Source organism: Halichoeres trimaculatus, unplaced genomic scaffold (genome assembly GCF_033239565.1).
Source record: "Halichoeres trimaculatus isolate MK-OKI-2021-1 unplaced genomic scaffold, fHalTri1.1 fHalTri1_scaffold_20, whole genome shotgun sequence".
Classification (NCBI taxonomy): Eukaryota; Metazoa; Chordata; class Actinopteri; order Labriformes; family Labridae; genus Halichoeres; species Halichoeres trimaculatus.
The window spans coordinates 9,462,358-9,486,984 of record NW_027437198.1 but is presented as its reverse complement, the minus strand read 5'-3'; the positions used below and the strand labels follow the sequence as shown (position 1 = coordinate 9,486,984).

The following is a 24,627-nucleotide window of genomic DNA, read 5'->3' as shown; positions in this document are numbered from 1 at the left end:
CACACACACACACACACTCACCCTCCTCTGCTGCTGCAGCTCCTCCTGTGATTGCTTTACGTTTAAATCGACATTTGCGGAGCTTTAATGTCTCGTGCATACTGATCGGGGTGAACCGCGCGGCCATGCCTTATGAATAATGCACGAGCAGGAGTCACCGCGAGGTCAGCAGACAGGCTCGAGCCATGCACTGCAAGAGGAGACAGCTGACGCGCAGGCGCAGGAGAGGACAGACGTGTTACAGCCTCAACACAACTCATCCCCCACAACATGCGTGTTTGTTTGTGTTTACTTCAACAACATGAGGGGAAAGGATTCGACAACTGGATGCTTTTATTGGTCCTCATGTGTTTCCCATTTCCGGGTCAGCAGAGAGGGAAGTTTACCTCAGACAAACAAAACTTCCACTATTTCAATCAGGCTGCTGGGAAAAACACACACTCACATAAAGGAGAGTCAGAGGACGATTTAATTAGGCCAGCTTTCAGATTATTGTTGTAAAAACACTAAGCCTCTTTAAAAAAAACAAAACAAAAAAACAAAACATAAACTAGAAATGTGGCCGAGCAAAGATTCTGTAGCAAAAAGTCTGCGTCACTATCTGCACTGATGTGTGAACGCAGAGCTCAAAGCTCGATAAAAAGGGGGAAAGTTTATCTCGAACGGGTTATTAAACGGTCTTCACAAGTGTTTGCAGTCAATAAAGCGTCTTTGTGGAGCTGGGAACACTAGAGTAAAGGCTGGATAAGACCAGAGCAGGTTTTGTTTGCTTTAGCGATGAGTTATAACAAGCTGATGACCCGCAAATATTTAAAGACTCTCAGGTCAGGGGTGGGCTTTATGTGTTTATTTTTCAGCTTTTGTTCTGTGATAACTCTGCGCAGGACACTTAAAAGGAAACACTTCGCTTAGATGTTAGCTCCAGATTAATTAAGTCATAAAAAAATGTTCTAACATTAAACGTCGCTGTGTAAAATAAAAACAAATTGCAGAAGTCTATTTTAAATATTCTGCTAATATTTATGTTGCTGTTTTTAGACGTTGTCTCAATCGTTTGTCATTTACAGACTTGTTTCATGCTCTGGGAAAACATTACTTAAACTGTAAAGCTGGAAAAGCAGTTCAAGCTGAATTGAGGTGGAGTATGGTTCCACATTTGATAAAGGAAGATTCCAACTCATTTTCAATCATGTATTTTTATTTTTTATTTTTTATTTTTTTTTTAAGTCTTTTAAATCTGAGTCAAATAACGAACGAACGTCAAAGAAACCGTCAGGGGCGTTTTTTTTTACGTTATTATGTCTCCAATGCCTTTAAGATGTTGCACCCATTACATCATTGGGTTTGTGTGTGTGTCTTTCATTTACAAAATAAAAAGGCTGAAGAGCAAATACAAGCGCAAAAAGCCGATCAACCTAGCACCGTTTTTTTTTATTTTAATAACGAAATAAGTCTTTGGTGCAGCAGGCCTTTGACTCAAAAATAACTATAACTAATATTTTGTTCACTCATTGAACACGACTGACTCAACTATTGATTAAAAAGGTTCATTTTTATATAAAAAAGGGGGGTTGTTTTGCTAGTGACTGATTTGTAGAAGTCAATGTTGTGACGGTGTCATTAAATATGGTGTGAAAAACTCCTGGATCACAAACAGCAGCTAAAAGGAAGCTTGATGCGGTTTACAAAAGCGCCTCTCTGTTTCTTTTTTGGCTCATTTTCTGCCCCAGAGTGAATTCGATAAGCCCGTCCCTGTCACAGTTTTATGTGAATCGACATTTCCTCCTTCCAACGTGTGCCGGTGATTTATTTTCCCAGAGAATGCAGCTCTCTCGCGCAGCCACCAGAGCCCGCTTCAGACCAATAAGAGTCAGCTCGAGCGCCCCGCGAGCCCCACGGAGAGCCTGCACCTCCCTCCCTGCACGCGCCCTCGCTCGTTTTGAATCCTAACCGTCGATAACCTGTAACAACCTCCCGCCTCTGGCTCACTGTTTAAATACACAACTGTCAGAACTGTCACCGAGTTTCCAAAGATTAACGACGAGGGAGAGAAGACGCACAAGCCCGTCTGAAGGTGTGGGAGATAGAACAGCAGTTTGAAGGAGGAACTGGCGATAAATTTGTGTCCTTCTCCAGCCGTCTCTGCCTTTTTTTCCGAGCCTCAGGCGAGGCTGAGCAGCAGAAACACTGAGTAGGAATCACGAGGACAGACTTTGTGGATGTCCGAGCTTACAGCAGCTAACAGCACGAGGTTCACCGAGTTGAAGGGTCAAAAGTTCACCGTCGTGCGTGAGTTCCGCCCTCGCCTTTTCACTCACTCCCTTCCAGACCAATCCCTGTATGTCAAAGGCAAAAAGGGAGGGAGGGGAGGATGGGTGAGAGGAGCAGAGGTGGGGAGTGGGGGGCACAGATGAGAGAAATGATAGCAGAAGGCAAAGGAGAGGTGAAGGCCTGACCTCCTCTTCCCTTCCCCGGTAACAGAGACAAAGCTGCTCCTGCCGCCGCGGCGCACACAGGGAGAGATGAAGGGAGAAGAAAGGCAGGAAAAATGGAGGGGAGGGAGGTGTGGTAGAGGGGGGGCGGAAGGTATTCGGTGACACGGAGGTGGGTGGGTGAATGTCTGGGGGGTGCAGGTGTTTGGCTACACATTTTGTTCACACCGGTGAACATTTGTGTTTCATATGGAGGAGATTCTCTTTTCAAAGGGAATTTCATGTTTCAAATTTGTGCCTCGAGCTGAAACTGCTGCTGGCCTACAGGAAGAGTCTGAGGAAAATTTAGAAGGTTGACAGGAAGTGGATCAAAACAACCTCAAATAAAAGAAGTGAAATCTTTCATTTAAGGTTTTGTGTGAATTAAAGGAGATTTGTTTGCAGAGTGGTGCTTAAAAATGTCAGGCGCCAACCAAACTGTTAAAAGTACAGATCTCATTGTTTCTGTCCAACTCACTTTTATGTAAATTATTAATAAATTGTAAAAATCAAATTAGTTTTGGTATTTTTTGAAACCAAATTAGAAAATGTTACTATTGGACATGGAATATATTTTAAGGAACAACAACACCGCCCTATATGTCTCCGTGTGTGTGTGTGAATGTGCGCAGAGGTTTGGGTTCATAAAGAGGGGATTTTTAACTCCGAGCACACAGCTATTTATATTCCCCCAAACCGTTTTGCAGAGGGACTTTGGCTCTTCCTCTCCGCAGTCTTATCAACACCTCGCTGTCAAAAACAAACTCTTATCTTGCTCACCCTCCAAAAAATATTACTCTGCTTATCTGATTTTTCCACTGCATGATTAATGTGCGCACGGCCCGCCTTACTATAGCTGAGAAGAATGAGCCTCAAACCTTTTTCCTTCTCCCCTGCATTCCTCTCTTTCTCGTTTCATTTCCTGAGCTGCAATAATGGCCACTGCTGAGTAAGAAAACCGTAAGAGGCTAATTTTACAAAGCCACAACATAACGAAGAAAAATATGACACATAACAAAAAATAAACAGCAAGGTTTCCAAATTTCCTCCTGGGGAACAAGGAAGTTTTTCTGATTTAGGTTCTGATATAAGAAATGTAAACACAAATTATGTAGCGAGAACTAAAAGATAACCCAAGCATCGACTTATTTGTAAACAGTTGCGTAATATTTAGGAAAACTTGCGTCACATTTGGTAATTTTAGAAAGTGCAGGGTGGAGAAGGGAAAAGAAATCTAGAAAACAATTGGTCGAAATTCAGACAGAACCTGGTACAGGCGTGCCTTGTGGCTCTTTGTGGCTGCTAATATCTAAATCCCCAGCAGTTTAACCTATTCGATAATAGCAAATCATTTCTACCTCAAACAAAGTGACAAAAACAAAACTCCACTTTTTTCTAAACATTGTGTGAGCTTTGTTTGATGGTAACATAGCGACAGAAAAGGAGGAGGTATTAGAAGGCCAGAACTCTAATCCACTAAAAACTTAATCTATTTATTGACGTAAGCACACACACACACACACACACTCGCACACAGACACACACACGGTGCAGAAAAAGGTAATGGCTGAATAACTACGTTACAGATTCCATCTTTCTCCAAAGGTTCATCCTGAGTTCAACAAATCAATTCAATTTAAGTTGCAGCGCGCATGCGTTACGCGCGACAGGAGCTCTAATAATCTATACCATTTGCACGTGCAGGGACCCTTTAAAACGTCACACACGGATAGCTCTCTATTTGTCTCTTTATTGAGATGTAAAATCCACTTTTATAAAAAAAAAAAAGGAGAGAGAGAGAGAGAGAGAATATAAAAATGAGTGAATGAGTGAAGCTGCGCAGAATCGATGATAATTCGCGTCTGTTTTTTGAGGGTGAAATGATGCAACCCATTGACAGTAGAAGAAGTAAAATGAGCAGGGAGAAGTGTGGACATATGGCTGCAGTTAACTCGATAAAAATCTCTCTTCAGGCAGCAGAGGGTCGAATAACATCGATATAAATCCACCTGATACCTCTGTGTCTGTTCCAAAGCCTGCTAAGTAGACTCAAAACGGTTGTTTATACGAACTAAGCTGCAATGCAACACATTTGTTTCTGAAATACTTCATGAATATAAGCCTGGGAAGTGCTGCTGCGGTTTTCTGCTGCGGGCTCTCATGTCAGCGTGCGCACGGGTGTCATTTATATTTATACAACAAAAGGAAAAGGAGAAATGATCCTGGATGAAAAGGAGAAAAAAATCTGTGCGAGAGGGAGAGAAAGAAAGAGACCCCCCTCCCTCCTTCACTTCTGACCATTTTTCTTCAAAGTAATGACTCCAACTCGATTTAGTCTGACGGAGGGAGAGAGGGAGAACAAAATGACAGAAAGATGGGAGCAAAGAGAGAGAGGGAGAGGTGGAAATGGCATAAAGAAAGGGTGTGGAAAAGGGAGGGGGAGTGGGAGAGGGGGGTCGGCTGTGCTCGGGGTGAACGGGAGGTCAGCGCGTCTCTCCAATATTAAAATGTGTACCGGGGACGCGGGGTGACACGCCTCGCCCGTTAAACAAAGAGTGTGCCAAACTGGCAGATTAATTTGAAAACTTGAGTCCGTGCACACACACACAACACTTAATGCCTTAAAGAGCCAACAGTCTCCACAGCAGCCCTGCTCGCAGCCCCAAACCGCTCGCTTTAACACCGGGAAACACGCGGCACGGTCACCGGTAAGGTGGGGTTTCCTCTGTCATTCAACGCTGCTTTGATCTGGTTTTACGCACGACGCGTCCGGATCGGTTTGTTTTCGCTGGATTATCACCGCTAATTTGTCCTCTGATGCTGCGTCGCAGTGTTAATTCAAATGCGGATTCAGTTCGGAAAAACAGCCATGTTTACGCACACCGGAGACCGGAATGTGTGCGTTTTTGCGCGCGTGCATGATAGCGGGGGTGTCCGCGGAAATGACAGCGCCTTTTCTTTTCTCTTTTTTTTCTTTAAGATACCACGAAGATTCCCGAAGAGGTCACATAACCTGTGGCGTCGGGAGAAGAGGGAGAAAGGTAGAGGAGGAAATCAGGATGACTTGAGCTCAGCTTGGTGGATAAGAGGAGAAGAGGAAGAAGAAGGGAAAACAAAACGCAGGAGAAGGAGTGATAAGGTGGAAAATGGTTGGAATGGATGTGACGACGACGCGGGAAAGGAGAGGAGGATTCACGAGCTGCAGAGGAGTGAGTACACAAAAAATCGTCTTGTAGAGGAGGAAGCTGCTCATTTGCATTTCGTGAGTGCGTGCGCGTGTGTGTGAGTGTGTGGCAGGTGCTTTGCCCACGCTGGGAGGAAGGGGCAGACCACGTGTTGCAGGAGCTGCCCCCTCTTCCTCTTCCTCATGTTTTTTTTAAGACAGAGCTAAGTTTATAATGACTTTATCGATTATTATGATTCGATCGATTGGTGGAATGATGACGTCAGAGAAGCTCCTTCACTGTATCCACTGTGCTTACTGCAGAATGAGCCTGAGTGAGACATTTGGCCTGTTAGACATGAGATCTCCTTAATGCATCTTATATTTCTCTGTCACACACACACACACACACACACACACACACACACACACACACACACACACACACACACACACACACACACACACACACACACACACACTATCAGCAGTACACAGCTGCCTAAGGTGAAGGCGAGGTCGTGGTCAGTGGAAGGTTAAAGGTCACACTGGACAACTTTCTCTCCTAAAGCCTTAAATTAAATCACTTTACTAAAGCATTTCTGCAGATTTATAATCTTTCACTACTTCAACCACCAATGGTTCACTATTTGATGTTATTTTCTTAAATCTGTCCCCTTGAAAGAAAAAAAAAAAGAAATATCTGAAGAGGATCGTATTGTATATGAGTGTTGAAGGAAGAAGCTGAATGAAAATACAGATCATTCTGCAGCGCTTGTCACTCAGCTGGAGCTTTTCTCTGGTTTGTTTTCAGTCTCTTTGCATCCAGATTTGTGGTTTTCTGCTGTTGGCTGCATATGACTCGTTTTGCATTGCAAGCTTGTGTGTGTGTAAACCTGTTTATTTAGCTCCACTGATGCTAATGTGCTGATTCTTTCATAAACTGTGGATTGAAACGCTCGGAGTCCAACGGGGAGGATTTGCTTTCTTTTATTTCTATCTGTGCAAATATTGTGATTATGCTCTTCATCCGTCATATCTATAATCCTATCTTTAATTCTCAAGAGCTGTTTATTTGGATGTGCATTTGTGTCAAAGCAGCACGAGATGCAGTGTGAGTTTGTTCACTTATTAGTGTTTGCTGATTCGATTATAGACGGGAAAGACAGCACAAAAAAAGAAAGAGGGATGTTAAAAGGATATTTTAACGACAGAATGCGCATGCCTGGGCGTGAATTTTGGCTTTTCTTGTTCTTACTTGTCTGTTTTTTATGTATTCGCCGTTTTTTAATTACCTTCCAGGGCTGCTGCATTGTGAAACCGTTTCACTTTATTTCTCGGCCGAGCTTCCATCTTGGACACAGAGCTTTCGCAGAGAACACGTTCAGATTAATCCTCTCCACACGGAGGGACAGGCCTGTGCAGGGCTGCATTATTCCCTCCTGCGATATTTTGCATGACAATAACCAGAGGAGCAGAGCGAGATGTATTTTTCAAACTGCACAAAGGAGCAAAACTACATTTCTCTTCTGCGTCTGTGTCCCTGTAGCTTTTTCACCTCGGTCATATTTCAGAACACTGACAAGTCCGGCTGCTTCACATAATGACGCCGTTTAACCCTTCAATATGGTCCCTTTTAGTTTGCTCTCAGAGTTAAGGCCTCTGTGCGGATTTGGGGGTCAAATAAAAGCTTACAATTAAGCTGAACACGAAAAAAATATTTTTGAAAATTGTTTGAATATTTTACAGGAATAACCTTGAGATAATCTATTAAATTGTCCATATTTTATTGAAGGTTTAAGCTGCGACTGGCTAAAAACAGACATAATCTTACCTTAAAACTCGTTTAATTTTATCCAACATTGACGAAATATTTATCCCAGTTTGCCCAAGAGAAGAGATCCGTGTGTGCAGCTTTTCTCCAGCTTCACTGACAACAGTGAGCCTGTGATGGGCAAACTGCTTTAAGAAGAGTCGTAAATTTCTGAGACGGACTTTAAAGTTATTTATTCACCCCGGCTCTCTTCCGCTCGCTGAATATTTTATTGCTTTTTATTCCACCCCCCCTCCCTCAAAAATAAACCTTTTAACTTGTGTGTGAGTGTTTGTTTGAGCTGTAAACGGAAGTGACCCGCCATAAAAGTCACGTGTGTAAATCCAGATGCACTGACCTTTTCCTGCATGTCTCACTGATATCACAGCCAAATGTTACAGCAGGCACGGCCCGTATTTTTGATTTAACTCTGTGGTAGCTGCACGTGGGTTTGTGCGCGTGGGTAGAAAACAGGACAGACTGGATTTCAAGTGACGTAGTTTTTTTTTTTTTTTTTTTTTTTTTAATTCTGGACAGTTTTTATTGCTATGATTTAAATTAGATTGAGGATTTTGTTTGATATTTAAAAAGAGGATTTAACACACGTGAAAAGAGCTTTAGTGCCATGACAGCGTTCCGTAAGAATTTATTATTATGTTTTTATTTTTTGTTTCTTATCAAAAAAAAAAAAGAAAAGAAAAGAAAAGAAAAGCAAAAGAAAAAAAAAAATCTTGAGCATTCTTCTTTGTGTGGCACATTGACCTCTACCTGCAGCCGGAAACAAAAGGCTCCCTCCCTCCCTGCTCTCAAAGGCTGCTGCTGACAAACTTGACAGAGGTGAAGGGAAGTGCTGCAGTCAGACTCAACACACCTTGATCGATACCTGAGATGACCCGCAGCAGAGCGCGAGGTCAAGGTGACAGGGGCACGCCCACACCTGCGCACAAAGGAATCGAGGAACAGAACAGAAAAACAAAGACTGGGTTGTATTCGAGCTGAAAACTAACACAGAAACAGAAAACGAGAAGAGCCTCTCTGTGCTAAACGCTGCTGTGTTGTCCGTTCTGGTGATGTATGAGCAACTTTTGGAGGAAACGGTGAACAGCAATATTGCCTGCAGCGCGGAGGGAGTGTCGGTGTCACAAAATCAATGTGGGAGCAGCACAGAGAGAAAATTACAGGGGAAATAAAGCAGCAAAAACACGTTTATACCGGAAAGCGTGAAGAGACTCAAAATGCATCACAACATCCGCTTTTACAGATCCATTTTTATTTTATTTCTACTCTGAAGGCGTCTAATTTTGAAGGCCTCCAGTAGGCACAAGTGTTCGGTATATTTAAGAGGCTAATACCTATGGATCAGGAAAGAAAGAAAGAAAGAAAGAAAGAAAGAAAGAAAGAAAGAAAGAAAGAAAGAAAGAAAGAAAGAAAGAAAGAGAAAGAAATTGGAGTGCAGTAATTTGGTGTGCCTGTGTGTGAGGCTGAGGCACATTTTAATCCAGTTAAATCAGACTTTCAGAGACAGACTCCAATTCATTTAGCTCAGAGGAGGGACATTTATTCATTTATTCATCGCTCCATCCATTCTTCAGTCAGATGCCTCTGAATTATTTTGATAGCAGCGTGTTTCTCGTGCCAGACGATCTGTCTTTTCTTTCGTTCACTCGTGTTCATTCTCGTGGATCGGTCCACGCTTACAGCTGCCAACTTCTACTCTTCTTTTTCGTTAGGATAATTAAAGTGAACGTAGTTTAATTTTGTGTGGATGGAAAGTTTTCAGATCATTTGATTTTGGATTTTAAAAAAAACTTTAGAGATTGAAAATGACCAGGGGAATAAAACTAAAGATTAAAAAACGTTGGAGCAGAAAATTGTATCAACGAAAAAGGCCTGATGTGCTCTCTGAATAATTAAAGCAGATTATACCAGAACTTTGACTTAGAAGAGAACAAAAATACTTTATTTTATATAATGAATTATACTTAAGATTTATTCAAGTTCATTGCACATTTTGCACACGTTGCTTTGTTTTAACAACTTCCGGAAACTATTTTTATTAATTCAGTTCACTTTCCACTAAAAGTAAAGGAGGCCTTTATTTTTTATTTTTTTATTTAACTAATATCTATCTGTTTCTTTTAAATTCTGCACGTACACATATGGTTAAACTGACCTCTAAGACCGTTCAGACCACACCTGTTCTCCCTCACCTGAACATTCCCCTCACAGTAGGAACCATAAAAAACGGGAAAGATGTTTTTTTTTAATCTCCTTTTTTATTTCCGTTTTATTTAATCGCCACCCTTTGACTTACAGAAAGTGTTACAACTCTATTTCCCAGGTGCCCCCCAGCAGTGAGTGAGGGGGGGTCAGGGGTCGGAGACAGTACAGATGGATGGAAATTTTCCAGCGCGAGCTGCGACAGGGAGTTTATGAAGCAATAAAGATGTGTGGACGGTGCGAGCGCGTGCCTCCAGAGAGCCGCTGTCTTCTATATCTACCCTGTAGATCCGGATTTGTGTAAAAATCATTACAACAATCACAAATTCGCTTCTAGGGGAGTATATAGTGGATTTAAACACGACGGCAGCGATGGATCCAGCAAAGAGAGGAGAGGCCTGCAGCTGCTATTAACGGCCTTTATCTTGTTACCCACACGTTTAGAGTAAGAAAAAATGTGACCATAAAGGTTTAAAAGAATATGTCCTGGGTTATTCTTTTAATGATTTTAATGTGAGAATTTATTTTTATTATTTTAAGTTCGTCCTAAGCTCAGCACGCCTGCGCGTTGACTCCTCCTCCACCAAAGTGATGAAAACTCGTTCAAACTGTTTCTGTACTTTTATTTCGATCCCGGTCTAAAGGCCAACTCCAGGTTGAATTGGACTCTTTTTATTTATTATTTGTCTTGTTGAAAAATGATGCGCTCAGCTCTACTGTTCATCTTGGGGGGGCTGGGTGGAGGCAGAAAGGTTTCGATTTAGAGACGGTCAATTTTCTGGAAACAAAGGACTCGCATATCTCCATCATCTTGCTTCTGTGTGTGTTGGAGTGTATGTGCGCGTGCACCAAAGGTCCTGATAACAGTACAGAAAGTGCACAACACTCCCTGCGATTAAAAAACCCATTCTCTTTCCATCCAGTGCAGTGCTTACTGTTTTACAGAATATTTAATGTTGCTCACGTTGTAAATTCCAGGGAGCAGGTAGGCTGCTTTTAAAGAGAGCCGCTGTAAAATGTGCTCAGAGAGGATGCTGGAGGGAAATAGTATTTATTTTTTTAAAAAGCTGTTTTTTTGTTAATTTTCTACCCTTATCCTGTGCGTAAAAGCGGTTTGACGCTCTTTATGGTGTTTAATTTAATTTAAAGCTGTGTGTCCAAGAGTGAGACTGAACATTTAGTCAGAAACTGGAAGAAAAAATGAATCTGAGTGAGTATGCAGCAGCTTCTGGATGAATTTCATTCAGAAGTAAAACATGAAATAAAGAGCTGAGTGTCTCTCAGCTCAAGGGCAAACACAGCCGAATTTTCTGGTAGCTGCATTTGGACTTGTTATTCTGGTGACGTTGGTATCGGAACCTGGAGGGAAATCGTTCCTGTTATTCATGCAAAGCGGAGGACACTCTGTCTGAAGCTGAATTAACATGCGAGGAGAGTTCAGATGTGGAGTGTGCGCGCGTTGGAGTAAAAAGGTGCAGGTATCTCGTCCCTAATGCAAAGGTCTGCTGGTGATTTAGGAGAGCGTGTAACCTGAATTAGTTGATGAATTTTCTATCGATCCTAAACAAGCCAGATTTATCTCTGACATAGAGCTGCTGGGTGGCCGCTCTCTCACTTATTAGCGATTTGGAAAGAACACAGAAAGAAAAAAGGGAAAAGCTCTGGCAAGCCCGTCTGTACACACACCCAAATATACACACAGAGGGAGGTGCAGGCGCCACTTTAAATCCCCGCGAGCGCTTTCTTTTTTTCTGTTTGCTTTATTTTTTCTATGAAAAGCTGCAGCCAGACGCGTAACAGGGGGAAAGGGTTCGTTTGCAATAAGGGAGGACTTGTCATCTGAACTGTACTTTGTTGCTCGTGTGTGTCCGTGCGCGCGTAATGGTCGTGTTATTGTTGTGATTCTCTGGCTGCTTAAGACGGCATGCGTAAAACATGTGGTGGAGAGACATTCAGAGAGAGAAAGAGGGGCGCGGGGAGAGAGACAGGGCGCGAGAGGGAAAAGTATTGAATGCCCACAAACTGAGGCCATATGATGATGCGCGTGCGGGGGCCGTGTGTGCTTAATCCCATTTCCTTATCCGGGGTCCGTTCTGGAGGCGCCCCATTGGCCGGCTGCTGTCACGTGGCTTCTTAACTTTGTTCACTTGACAGAAAAGTAGGAGGGTTCAACGGAACAGGAATAACCGAAGAGTAAAGGGATGAGATATAAATTTTAGTTATATATTTTCAGAGTAGGTGCAATTCCACAAAAAGACTGAAATTAATGGCCATGAGCTCCTATTTGATCAACTCCAACTATGTGGACCCAAAGTTCCCCCCGTGCGAGGAATACTCTCAGAGCGACTATCTGCCCAGCAACTCTCCGGACTACTACAGCTCCCAGCGGCAGGAGCCCGCTGCCTTCCAGCCGGACTCTCTCTATCACCACCATCAACACCACCACCCGCACCACCAGAGCCACCACCCGCAGCAGCAGCGAGCCGAGCCGCCCTACACGCCGTGCCAGCGCACAGGGCAGCCCGCCTCGGTGGTGATGTCCCCGCGGGGTCACGTTCTCCCCCCAGTCGGGCTGCAGACTACCCCAGTCCCGGAGCAGAGCCACCGCTGCGACTCGGTGACACCCAGCCCGCCTCCCCCTGCGTCCTGCGGTCAAACGCCCCACAGCCAAAGCACTTCGTCCCCCTCCAGCACCCGTAAGGACCCGGTGGTGTACCCGTGGATGAAGAAAGTCCATGTAAACATCGGTGAGTCTGCATGCAAACTTGCTCCTCTCTCTCCCCTCTCTCTGCCTCGCTGCCTTTGTGCGCTCAGCTAGGTGTCCACCGTCAGGATCTACGGCTTCCCCTCCCTGTTTCTGTTAGAAGAACACGAGTAGCCCTTGGGTCAAGATTTACGATCGTCTGTTTGCAGGGCCAATATAATTACACCCTCCATAAATTTTTATTACACCTCTCCGCTGAGGTGCCTTTTGAAGTCCGATCTCCGGCTCGTCTGCTCTGATTCTTCGCCTTATGACAACACAGCCGAGCCCATAAGTTAGATTTTATGCTTCTGTAATTTGATTTTAAGTGGTCTGCTTGTATAAACGGTGTACTTTACTCTGTCGAGCTTTCCTTCCCCTCTCGTTGTTCAGGGGAGGGAAAGTTTTATGGCAGCTGAAATATTCATGTTTATGGAGTCAGCCGTAAAACTCTAATGTAGAGCCGAACAGCTCCAGTCCATTATGGCTTCTCTGTGATGGTGTAATAGACTTACAGCTTACTGCGAACTGGGAGGACTGGGGCGTTTTTCCACGCGGCGACAAAATGCCACTTTCACAGAGTCACCGTAACGCATGCAGCCGTTTACTGGGTAAGAAAGTCTTTATTACATGCTTTTATTTGAAGTTATTCTAGCTGTTGTGTGCAGGGTCGTGTTTGGCTGCTGCTCTCTGGCTGTAGTTTTAAGGATTTGTTGAATCATTACCCAGACAGCCATTCAAAGCCGTCGTGTATGTGTTGCACCCCCTCCACCACCTTTATTCTCCAACCAGTTTATACAAGACAGACAAAGCTGCCAGCTCTGCTCTGAGTGCGTGGCATCTGTGCACGAGATCACTGAGAGAAAGAAAACCAGTGCCCTCACTCGTCGCTGCTCGAGCTCGTTTACGCATCTATATTCTTTTACGCGCAAACGTGTCAGATGTGCGTGGCCCAGATTTGCCCCCGAATCACAACATTTGGACACCAGCGTCAGGCTGTGCTGTGCGGGGAGGATTCACACCGCCGCAGGGCCTGAGGTGACACTTGACAACATGTGTCACAAGAAAAAAAAAAAAAAAAGCAGATTCTCAGCAACAAAGTGCAAATTGGGAGTTCACGCTTTCAACTGTAACAGCTGAAGGCGCAGAGGAAAAGATTTCTGGTGTAGAGATTAAAGAGAGCAGCGTTAGAGGGTCTGCCAAGGTTACAGCCATTTTGTGCTGCTCACTGTGAGTCCATCCGCGGGGGTCAGAGATTTATTTCTGTGAGTCAGGGGCTCATTTTGCACGGAGAGTTTTCTTCAATTCATGGGCGGATTTTTTTTTTAGTTTACAAGCTACCACGAGACCTCTGTCTGATAACGTCACCACTGAGACCCTGATAGGGATACAATTTAATTCATTCACTATTATTTTATTAAAATAATCCAGTGTTTTGCCAGCAACCGATGCTTTTATGCCATGGCATTTTTTTATTGGTTTAGTATGTTGTTATTCAAAAGTGTCGTTTTTATATCATTATTTTTTAATGTGAAATACTTTTTCCAGTGAAAGTCTTTTTTATGGTATTTTGATTGAGTACACTGTTTTTATTAAGATATTAAAAACAGTAGTAATCCTTTGTATATTTTTTTTAAGTCTAATAAACATTAGCAGCATGAAATGTATTAATCATTTAGGTTACCATTGCAGTCATTTTTCTGCGTGTGGTACATTTTCCCCTGTATTTTGAGTCTTGCATTGATCACTTTGCTCCCTTTGTTCTCCACAGTGAGCCCAAACTACACGGGGGGTGAGCCGAAGCGCTCGCGGACGGCCTACACGCGCCAGCAGGTTCTGGAGCTGGAGAAGGAGTTCCACTACAATCGGTACCTGACGCGCAGGCGCAGGGTGGAGATCGCGCACACGCTATGCCTGTCAGAGCGCCAGATCAAGATCTGGTTTCAGAACCGGAGGATGAAGTGGAAGAAGGATCACAAGCTCCCCAACACCAAGGTCCGCTCCGGTACCAACAACAACACAAACTCCCAGAGCCGCTCCGGACCGCTATAGCCCGGTTCTGCCGCTCTTTGGCTCACTGTGTGTCCTCCCTGATTCTGAACTGAACGCCGATGCTTGTAACCACCGGAGCCGCACTTTGGACCGGATTAAGGCTTTGCTCTGGAGGGAGGGATGTTCGGCCCTGGTCTATGCTGATGTTACTACACACTAAAATAATATGACGTTATGACGTGGGGGGAGGGGTGGAGGGGGAGAGTTCCTATTCATAAAAATCGTAAAGAACAAAAGGTGAAGAAGGAGACGAAAAGAAAACGATGCTACAGTTTCTGCTTCATCCCTTCTCTCTAACTGCTTTTATATATCAGTCTTTTTATACCCATCCTTCGCTCCCCCTCTTCCTCTCCTTCTCTCTGACTGAGCATTAGGCTGCAGGTTGGGGATAATGTGCCCGCGTGCGTGTATTTTTTTTTCTATCTTTCTGAGACTTTTATTTTGGTGAAGATGGATCCTCGTTTTCATCTTTAATCATGCCAAACTCGGGCCTCATTTGTCATGTTTACTCTGCGGGTACAAAGCAAAGGGGTGAACCACGGCTCTGCCCATTACCCCCCTCACCCCCCTCCTCTCCCCAAACCTGCACCCCTCCCACCCTACTCTCACACACTCCCGCGTGTAATAAATGGAAGCATCGTTTCGTCACGAGCAGTATTCTTACACACATGCTCATATCTATTCTAACATCCATTATAACCTCCGGAATGATCGAGGAAGACGCCACGTTGTAATAATTATGACTGTTATTATTATTTTCTTTTAATTTTCTTTAAGGAAAAATATAGCTTTTGAAATTTGAATTGTAGTTCTTTTTCAATTCAGTGTTGATTGTACGAAGAGGAGCGTTTCTGTGGTCCGTTGATTGTTCATGTTGTGTTTTTTTGTTATCAGACTGACAGGGTGAGTCACGTGAAATAAAGTGAATTTAAGGTATTTTCCACTACAAACAGGGTTTATTATAAAGCTGCCTAATTAAAGGACAATAATACTCAAACCAAAATCCTGGTACAAGTAGCAAGAACACGTTATAAACGCAGCACTATATGATGTACTACCTATTACCTCAGTTGTACTTATATAAATATATTTTTATCCTTTTGCTTTCTTCCTGCTCGGTTATTGAAGTGACGGCTTTTCGAGCTTTTATATTTTTGAAATTGTGTGACGAGTTATTATAAAATAATTATTACTGCAATACAATAAGCTCTTCCTTTCTTGTATGTGGAAATTTTAAAGAAAAAAATTAGTAATTTAATTATTAACGATTGTTGTGGCCGGAGACGTTTTTTGGAGAAAAAGGAGCCTTTTTTCTTTCCTTGCATGTCTGAATGTTGATTTCTTTGTCTCCCTTTCTATCCTCCCCTCGCACATTAAATGCGCACACTTCTCTTTCTCTCTGCTCTGTCACCCTGTGCCACGTTTTAGATATTTTTATTCTGCAAGTGTTTTAAATTGGTGTTATTTTATTTACATTCCAAAGATCAGTTTCCATGATGATAATAACATTGATGGTATTGTTGAACATGTGTTACCTTCTCCGATATGCAAGCTGCTCCTCTCTCTGCTTCTGCCTCCTCACTGTCCTTCCTATTATTTGTAAATAGTTCATAGAAATTTAAATAAATGGCTAAAAAAGTAGATCCTTCTGTCCAACCTTTCTTTATTGCCTCTATGAAAAGAGGGTTTTAAAAAATCGGTTTAAGTATCCTAAAGATTTGGGGCTCCTTGCAACCTTTCAGACTTATTCAACTATAAGGCCACATTTTATTGTCGTCATTTAAATTCCGTTTGTTTTCTGTTAAATGTGAGTGTTAAGACTGTTTTCTGTCAGTACCGTAGCTTTCAGAGCGTTTTTTATTCATATCGAAATTTAACATTGAAATATGTGTTAAAATCATGCGTCACGCGCCCCCACGTGCACACACACACACAATAAATAATTTCATTTAATTTCACTGTTGGTTTTGCCTGCAAACGCACAGCGACCTGTCTGCAGGAATCAGCAGCCTGCGATGATTTATCTGTCCCGGCCCTGACTGATCTTGGTACATTACGTCCTGTAATCTCGTTTTAAATCACAAACCGTCCCTCCGTTTCACTCTCGTTCTCCCGTTAATTTAACGGCTGCTCACACGCGCTTGCACCGGCTCGACACAGAGGATGGGACACCCCCCCTCACCCGCATCCGCTCTCCTTTCCTGTTCTGGTTCTGAGAAGAAAAAAACGTTAAATAGTTTTTCGGTTCGTGGTCTTTTAATGCTTTAATGAGAGTAATTCGTGCACAACAGTTTTTTTCTTCTTCCTATCAGTGTTTTCTGGAGCGAGCCTGCACGCGCATGTGTGTTTTATTTTTTATATATTACAAAAAGGGAGCGGGCCGGCGCCATAGCTCAAACCCTGACAACCAAATAGATAATCAACAAGACGAATGGCTTCTTTTGTAAGGCGCGGCTCCCGTATTAATTTTCATTTTCTTTTCTTAGAGCAGGTATCGAAAAATATAGAGCACGAGAGGGGGGAGAACGAGAAAATAGCATTCCTCTCGATGAACTTTAAACAAAAAAAGTGTGCCCCCCAAATTGGTCCGCTCGTATTCCTCGGCCCAGAGAAGATTCCCTATTACTTGTTGGTTGATTTCTCCCTGGGCCTCTTGCCACAGAGACTCCCCCTGCCCATTTATCTGTTTTCTTCCTGTTTATGAAAGGCTCCCCCAGCGCAGAAACCGCCCTCCTCTCTAACTGTACACACACACAGGCACACACACAAACATATTCTGCTCCAAAATAAAAGCCCAACATGTATTCTCAAACATCTCGCTGTTTCATTACAGGAAAAAAAAATCAATGCTTGTGCTTTTATTTTATTTCTTTTCCTATTAACAGCTCGGGTCCAGTCCGAACCTTCTCGCTGCAGATTGTGCATTAATTTCCACCGGCAGAAAACGAACCACACACCCAAAAATTCTTCTTATATAGTGGAGTCTATAATCTTTAATACCTTCCTTCTGCACACACAAACCTCAACCCTCAGGCTGTGTCTCTGTGCACACAGGATAATATTTGTGTCCATATGCTGTAATCTTCACTACACACCAATTGCCCTATATTGGAGCATCTGAACAGACACCCCCATCTCAATATTCACACACATATGTGCCTCCAAAATAACCCCTTGAGCCCTGAGCACCGGCAGTCCGAGGTGAAATAAATGAATTTGCGCGCGGGGTGACACGTGCACAATAAGGAATCCTTATTCTTTTTAGCCTCCTTTATCAGCCGCGGCCTTCTGCTGCTTCTGTGAATGGGGGCAGATTTTTGTGAGGATGCCCACCCCCCTAAGCCTCCCTGAAAAAGTTCACCGCCATTATTTTGTGGACAGGACAGAGGGGACAGCACCTCAAGAAAAATGCGAGAATTATACAAGAACGAATCATTAATCACTTGTTCTTCTTTAAACACTTCTTCTTCTTCTCTATTGTCATCCGGCAGCCCCACACAAGACCCCTTCTGCCAGGAGAGAGAGACAGACAGAGGAGGAGGAGAAGAAGACGTCTTGGAAGACACTTGGAAACCCCCCACCCCTACTCCCCCCTCCCTCACACACACATAAACACTCATACACACACCTCCCCTTCCCACCCATCAGCAAGCTATTTTTTACACCCCATAAGTATCCTAGTATAAGAAAAAAAAACTTTTTTCTTCCTCATTGGAAAGAAGAAAATCCTTCCAAAGAAACTCCAACAAACAGTCAGAGAGCCGCCAGCGCACGGAGGAAGATGGCCCGCAGGTTGTTTCACGTGCTGTTTAAGGTAAGAGGCCTGGAAAGTTCATTTTGCCTCCTCTCACTGTCCCTCTGCTCTGTCTCTGATGCCTCGCTGGCGTTTTTATGGTTTTATTGCCCCCTGCGCATTTGGCGAGGTCAGGCGAAGGGGGCTTTTATGACCGTGGGGGCTTTGATTTTAGCCCAGAGACTTTTGGTGTGTGCTGGATGGTGTGTGTGAGACTGTGAAGGTACGCGTTTGCGCGATGATGAGCTTGTGTTGTTTGTTCCTGAGTTTGTGCAACTGTTTCCTTCTCCGTTTGCTATGTGCTGGTGTCACTTCTGCGTCTGTTTGTCACGGGGCCTGCAGCCTCCGGTCTCCTCTTTAGATGTGCGTCTTTACGCACGGATTTGGATACATACATGTGGTGGCAATGTATACGTTTCGTGCTTCCCCTGATTCAGCTGAAGGTGTGAGTGGTTGTGGTGATGCAATTGGATACAATACTAGTCCCATATGCAGGCTTGTATCACTTCAGGAAAATTCGCCAATGCTGCAGCTAATTTATGACTGGGCTCTCTCCGTGAGTAATTCCCGGTTCAGCACGCTGAGCTTATTATGCGTTTTTTCTTGGCTGCGTTCTGCTGTTATAAAGTGTTGCTGTGGTCCAGGCCTATAGCTTTTAATGAGATACTGTTGCATATGCTGTATGTGTGTACGTGTGTGTGTCTTTAACCAGGTGCACACAGGCTATAGAGACTACAGCAGAAGTATGAATAATACGGGGCTCAATTGGAGGGAGAGGTGGGGGGATACAGGGGGAGGAGGGAGGGCGAAAAGAAAAATTAAAAGAACTGAGGGGGGAGCGCTGGTTAATGGATACTCTCTCGGTTGCGCTCCAAAACAATTTAGCTCGAAAACAAACGATCTGCGCGGCTTTCCAAATGAACTGCGAACGATCGCCGGTCGTCGCACGCGCTCAGGCCTCCGGTGTCTGCTGAGGCGAGCAGCAGAGGCCTCAGGAAGCGCACTCACTCCTGTTTGACCCCAGCAGAAATCAATCTGCCTGGGATTAGAAATACAAGGGGCAGCGCTTCCAGTGGAGGGTCTCTGGACTCTCGTGGGGATGCAGCCGTGGCGTTACGTGATGCGTTGAGAAGTGAGAGAAACGAATGAGAGAAATATAAGCAGCGGGTATCGAGGGAAAGGCAGAGAGAGAAAGACTGAAGTAAGGAGGAGGAAAAAATCAATGGTCATGCAGGGCAGCAGAGTGGCCAAGCTGCGGCCACTGAGGGTTCAAACAAGGGACACGTTCTTCTGACCGATGAGGTCCACTGGCTCTGAAGCCAGAGGCTGACCCGTGCTTACCCCCACGCACACACACACTCACATACCCCAACCACTCCTTCCCCCCTTGACCTCACAGGGCTGCTGGACCCTCCACTCCCTCGGACATTCCCAGACCTCCGGAGCCCCCGGGCCACTTAGTCATAACAAGCCGAGTTCAGGGCACTGTAACCCGGGGGCACGGCGGCGCTATCTCCGCTCCCACTGCCAGACAGACAGCTAGACAGGCGGACGAGTAAGGGAGCCACCTGGGCAGGGGTCAGATACAGGCCACGGGTGACAGACACTGTGTTCTGATAAAGGGCTTGAAATTTACGCATCAGATGATTGCTTCAGAATATGATTAACTCTTTCACTTCCACAATGATATCACATTTAAATCTTAAGACTGTTTAAAAATGGCTTCTTCTGTAAGTGCTTTGGTAACTGACGTCACATGACACGTTCTGGCTGTTTGATTTGGGTGAGATGGTCATCTGATGCAGCCTGACACTGAACGATATTTGGATGATTTTTTACACTGTGTGCTCAGTGAAAACAGTCTCACCCTTTATTTGGTTTCTGCAAAGATCCTGCATTGTCTCCTTAACCACTAGGGATCTATTTTCAACTCAGAGACATTCTCCCTTAGGATGCCATTTTCTGGTGAGATGGCTGAAAGATAAGCGCTCATTTTGACCCAGAATCTAGTAGATTAAACAGAATAGAATAGTGATACAGTAAAAGTGGGTATGTGTGCTTCAATGAACAGCAGCTACCGTTATTTATCAGCTGCTGGCTGCTGGTCATTTTCCAGCCTGGTAACCTAACCTGCAGCTGGGAAAGTGTGTGTTGTGGAGCACTGATTAATCAAATGGACAATGGCATATGGAGAGAAAATGCTCCTGATTAGTTTAGTTTCAGTGCTACAAAATGTTTCCCACAGTGTAAGTGTGTATCTTAGATTTAAGGTTTAAGCGAGTGTAGAATAGACTGTTATGGGTGTGTAGTTTGCTCTGATTTAACGTGCAGCGATGCTCTCACAGATTCAAGCAAAGTGGTTTTATGTCAGTCTTGATGCAAAGGAAAGAGTTGTGAATCATTCAGATGTTCACATAATCATCTCTGATGGTGACAGTGACTGTAGCAGTGCAGGGAATATGCAGTTCAGGGCTGCTTATAGCACCCATCACTGGTGCCTGTGGATGTTCTTGAGAATTACTGCAACTTTGTGTTGGTAAGACTATCTTCTTGAGCTTCCTGTATTTGTCATTTAGTTGTTGCTTTGGCTTAAGAAAGTTTTATTTAGTTAGACTTTGCTTTATTTGCTAAGGGTGGAGCTCACCTGTGGGTGGCATGGTGTTGCAGATTTATCATACTGTGTCAATGTGAGCAGACAGTTTGTTGAACTTCCAAGACTGTTAACCTGTTTTTAAGGTTCTCAGTATTTAGGAGCAGTGACTGCAAGAAAAGAGCGGTTGACATCTGAACATCTGGTAGTTTAGTTGCAAATACATAGATTAACTGCAACTTTTTATTTATTACAACTAAAGGGAAAGAAAACAAAGCCAGTCGTTTAATATTAACCCCAGACTTCTGAATTATTTCAGGAAGACGATACAAATTACTGATTTTTATCAACCTGTAGGCTTGCTTTGAGCAGAGGATGTAGATATAAGGCTTCTGTGAGACAAGTGTAGGTCTAAGGATGTAGGCCTACTCCACAAGGTGATGTTTGCTCCAGGTTAACTGGATGCCAAGTAACAGTTGGGATAGCATCTGTAGTCAGGTGCTCTGGTAAGGCAATACTTTTGAATCTAGTTAATAGACCAAGTCAAACAAGCAAAGAATTCAAAACAAAAGCAGAACAGCTTTTTGAGAGCAGATTTGACACAACCAACGAGAAGCTAACAGCCACAGAGCACAAATCAGACTGTTCAATACAAGTCAGTGAAAGAAACAAGAAAATTCAAAGATAAGGCTTGATTCAGATCAGCACAGCGCAGGAAATGGAACAGAAAGGCAAATAATTTTTTGGCTTACAGATTTTTCCAGGGCAGGTTACTTGTTGAGAGTCCAATCCATGTCTTTTGTAGGCCCAAGCCAGGTACCCAGAGACAGAAAAGACCTGCTCTCTCAAGGACAGATTATCTCCACAGGTTGATTAATCCAAGTTTTCCAAATAAGATGGAGAAAAAAAAATCATTTGCGATCTGAATCAGTATACAAAAATAAGTAATAAAAATCGACCGCGTTCATTTTCTATGGAACGTCACGTCCGCCATCTTGGATTTTAGCTTCTTCCAAATAGGGTATCTAAATCAATTCAGTGGCGGTACAGGTGATGGGCGTATCTGTGACGTCATGGGAACCGCGGGAACGAAGCTGGGCGGAAACAGTTCAAGCTCTATAAATAACTTTAGTTATATAACCTTAAAATGTACATTTAAAATCTCAAATTTGTTTCATCAATATTATGCACCGTCTAGTCTCAATCCCATCTTTGAGCTGCATTGGAGAACATTCTTTTTACACCTATTATTACTTTTTCAACGTCTGCTCATATATATATATATATATATATATATATATATATATATATATATATATATATATATATATATATATATATACATATATATATATATATATATATATATATATATATATATATATATATTAGTACCTGGTTCTGAATATTATGAACACGGATTTGTAAAGCTACAGATGATCACATTAGGCCAGTTTTCTAGTTAAAAAATAGCTGCAAGTAAGCATGAGTGATATGCCCATTATTAATTCATACCTTTTGTTTTTCTTATTGAATGCTGTTCATTTGTCTTAATTGTTTTGTTAGTTTGTTTGAGTAATTAAACTGACATTATTTTGAAGCTTTTATTGTGAAGGCGATGGTTTACTTAGCTACCCTGCAAACCGGAAGGGCACAGGTGGACGTCAGTTCATCGAGTGTAGTTGTGGATATGCACTCGTGTCGTCCTGCGCCGAAATGGAAAGCATATTGAAGGTATGAACACTCACTTTTAGAATGTTTAGGGTGTTTTCATGCTATAAGTGGTTGGTGGTTTTATTTTTTTAAGATGTAGGCCTATGTTATTGGAAACTTTGATCTGAAACGCAGCAATTTGGTGTTTCCCAAACTCAGTTTTAAAACATGTCCGCATTAGGTATCACATGGCACGGAGCTAACCAATCAGAGGCTAGGATGTTTTGTATGTGACAGTTAGCTGCTAACAGTTTTTGAACATCAATATGAAAAGAAAACTCATATTTTGTGTACTTTTTTTCAGTTAGGTCTCTCGTAGATTATTGATACGTATTTATTTTGAGAATGAGATGATCTTTCTCTATTGGTGTAGTAAGGGAAAGAGTTTGCTTTGGGGTCAGTTAAATTTCGCTGAGCTATGTTTCAACATAAACGAATCTTACCGAGGATCACTTACAGCAAACAGGAGTTAAAATGTCAATACAGTCAATTTCGAACAGCAGAGCAGAGTAAAGGTCAGAGGTTACTGCACCTTGGGACATGTGAAAAATCTTTAGCTTCTTTTTGCACCTTCTGCATCCTCACCAAGTGGAACAAATTGCATGTAGTGTGTTAACTGAAATCCAGTTTTTTAGTCAGGTCACCTGCTTATCTTTACATTAAACATCTGAAAGGAGCAGAGGAGTCTAGTGTGTGGGGTTGACTTTGTCTCTACAGACTGAGGTTTTTGTCTGATGAGAAACCAAAAGTCCAGAGAGAAAATATTTAGCTTCTGTTCATGCCTTTATGAATTAACACTCTGTAATTCAGCATTCAAATTGCACATGACCATTGGATTGCTTTCTACATTAAGTTTGATGTCAGCAAACTGGTGCATGTGTTTGTTCTCTTCCTCTCTGCATGTTAGCCACAAACTGGCTCAGTTTTCTTTTATTGCGGGCTGTGTTGTTCTTCTTTTCTTGAGCTTCTCAATGATCTTTTGCAGTGTTATCTATGAGTTTCATTGTTGTAATCTCAGAACAGTTAACTGTTCACATTAACACTGTGTACGTATCTTTCTTTGGAATGATGCCTATCTTGAAGAAACTCAGCAAAATATCACATTGATGCAAATGTTGATACATAGCAGGATACGTTTGGACAGTAGTGAAAAGAAGTAATGCACCAGTCCTGCTGTCCTATAAATGTATTTTGTTAGGATGACTCTGTGATTAAGTGTGACCGTTGATGTTCTGAACAGGCCTCTTATGCCTTTTGTCAGTCTTCAGTCTAACAAGGAAAAAAACATGATTTTGTGTCCAATGTGAATGAGTATGTTTTGACAGACTAGCTTAACTTCAGATCAGTTTTATGATTTGCATCAGTGTTTCCAGTTTTTCTTATGTTTAATGATCAGTATTATCTAACAACACGAGAAATATACCAGGCATTGTGCCAGCTCTCTGTCTGCAACAATTCTCTGCTGACATAATCTTCAAGTGCTTTAAGACTCGGGGTCTGAAAACATCTATTCATCAAAAATAATGGAGAATGTGGTCAAAACAAAAATGGAGGCTCAGTGATGTTTGGATTTGTTAGATCTTAACAAGCTGCCCAGGCTGTGTAGTTTTAGCCTGTTTGTTCTTCTGAGGCTTTGTGTGTTTGTCTGATGTTTGGTTGCTTGTGGTGTGAAATGCTTTGGGTGAAAGCAAGGAGAGATCTGTAGAGAAGTTACATGCACGCTGTCATGGTGCTGACATTGCATTGGTAGCATTCACTTTTTTGTGCAATTTGTTTTTGTCTTTTTGACAGATAAAGCACATCAATAGAAGGCTGTGAGCTGAGCTGCTGCTGGGCTTGTTCTGGATTCCTTTGGTGTTTTATCATATATGTAGTTTCTTACCAGATATGAATGATCTGTAAAATACTATTGGCAAATATCCTTCAATTATTTCACAAGTTCAGTGGTTTGAAAATTCATCTCTTGTGAGTAACACACAAGTATATCAACATCAACACCCCAAATTTTATCTTGATCCAGCTCCTTTGATGGCCCAGCTGTTGTAGTGTGATAGCGCCACAGCTCAGAA

At 42.9% G+C, this 24,627-nt stretch overlaps 2 protein-coding genes and 1 long non-coding RNA gene across 3 annotated transcripts in view; 2 read left to right on the top strand and 1 right to left on the bottom strand.

The window, feature by feature from the left end:
* LOC141808998 (uncharacterized) overlaps positions 1-21,845 on the bottom strand; it is a 44,812-nt gene extending 22,967 nt beyond the window's left edge. The window contains exon 1 of the long non-coding RNA XR_012599972.1: positions 21,598-21,845. This is a non-coding gene — a long non-coding RNA (uncharacterized LOC141808998). The remainder of the gene's footprint in view (positions 1-21,597) is intronic.
* hoxb4a (homeobox B4a) lies at positions 11,875-14,857 on the top strand. Its single transcript, XM_074695787.1, has 2 exons — positions 11,875-12,414; positions 14,182-14,857. Exons 1-2 carry the CDS (start codon positions 11,934-11,936, stop codon positions 14,460-14,462), a joined length of 762 nt encoding a protein of 253 aa, XP_074551888.1. The 5' UTR covers positions 11,875-11,933; the 3' UTR covers positions 14,463-14,857.
* A 651-nt stretch (positions 21,846-22,496) lies between the features above and the next one.
* hoxb3a (homeobox B3a) overlaps positions 22,497-24,627 on the top strand; it is a 38,244-nt gene continuing 36,113 nt past the window's right edge. Inside the window, exon 1 of the mRNA XM_074695781.1 lies at positions 22,497-22,579. The gene's annotated coding sequence lies outside the window, so the exon portion shown is untranslated. The remainder of the gene's footprint in view (positions 22,580-24,627) is intronic.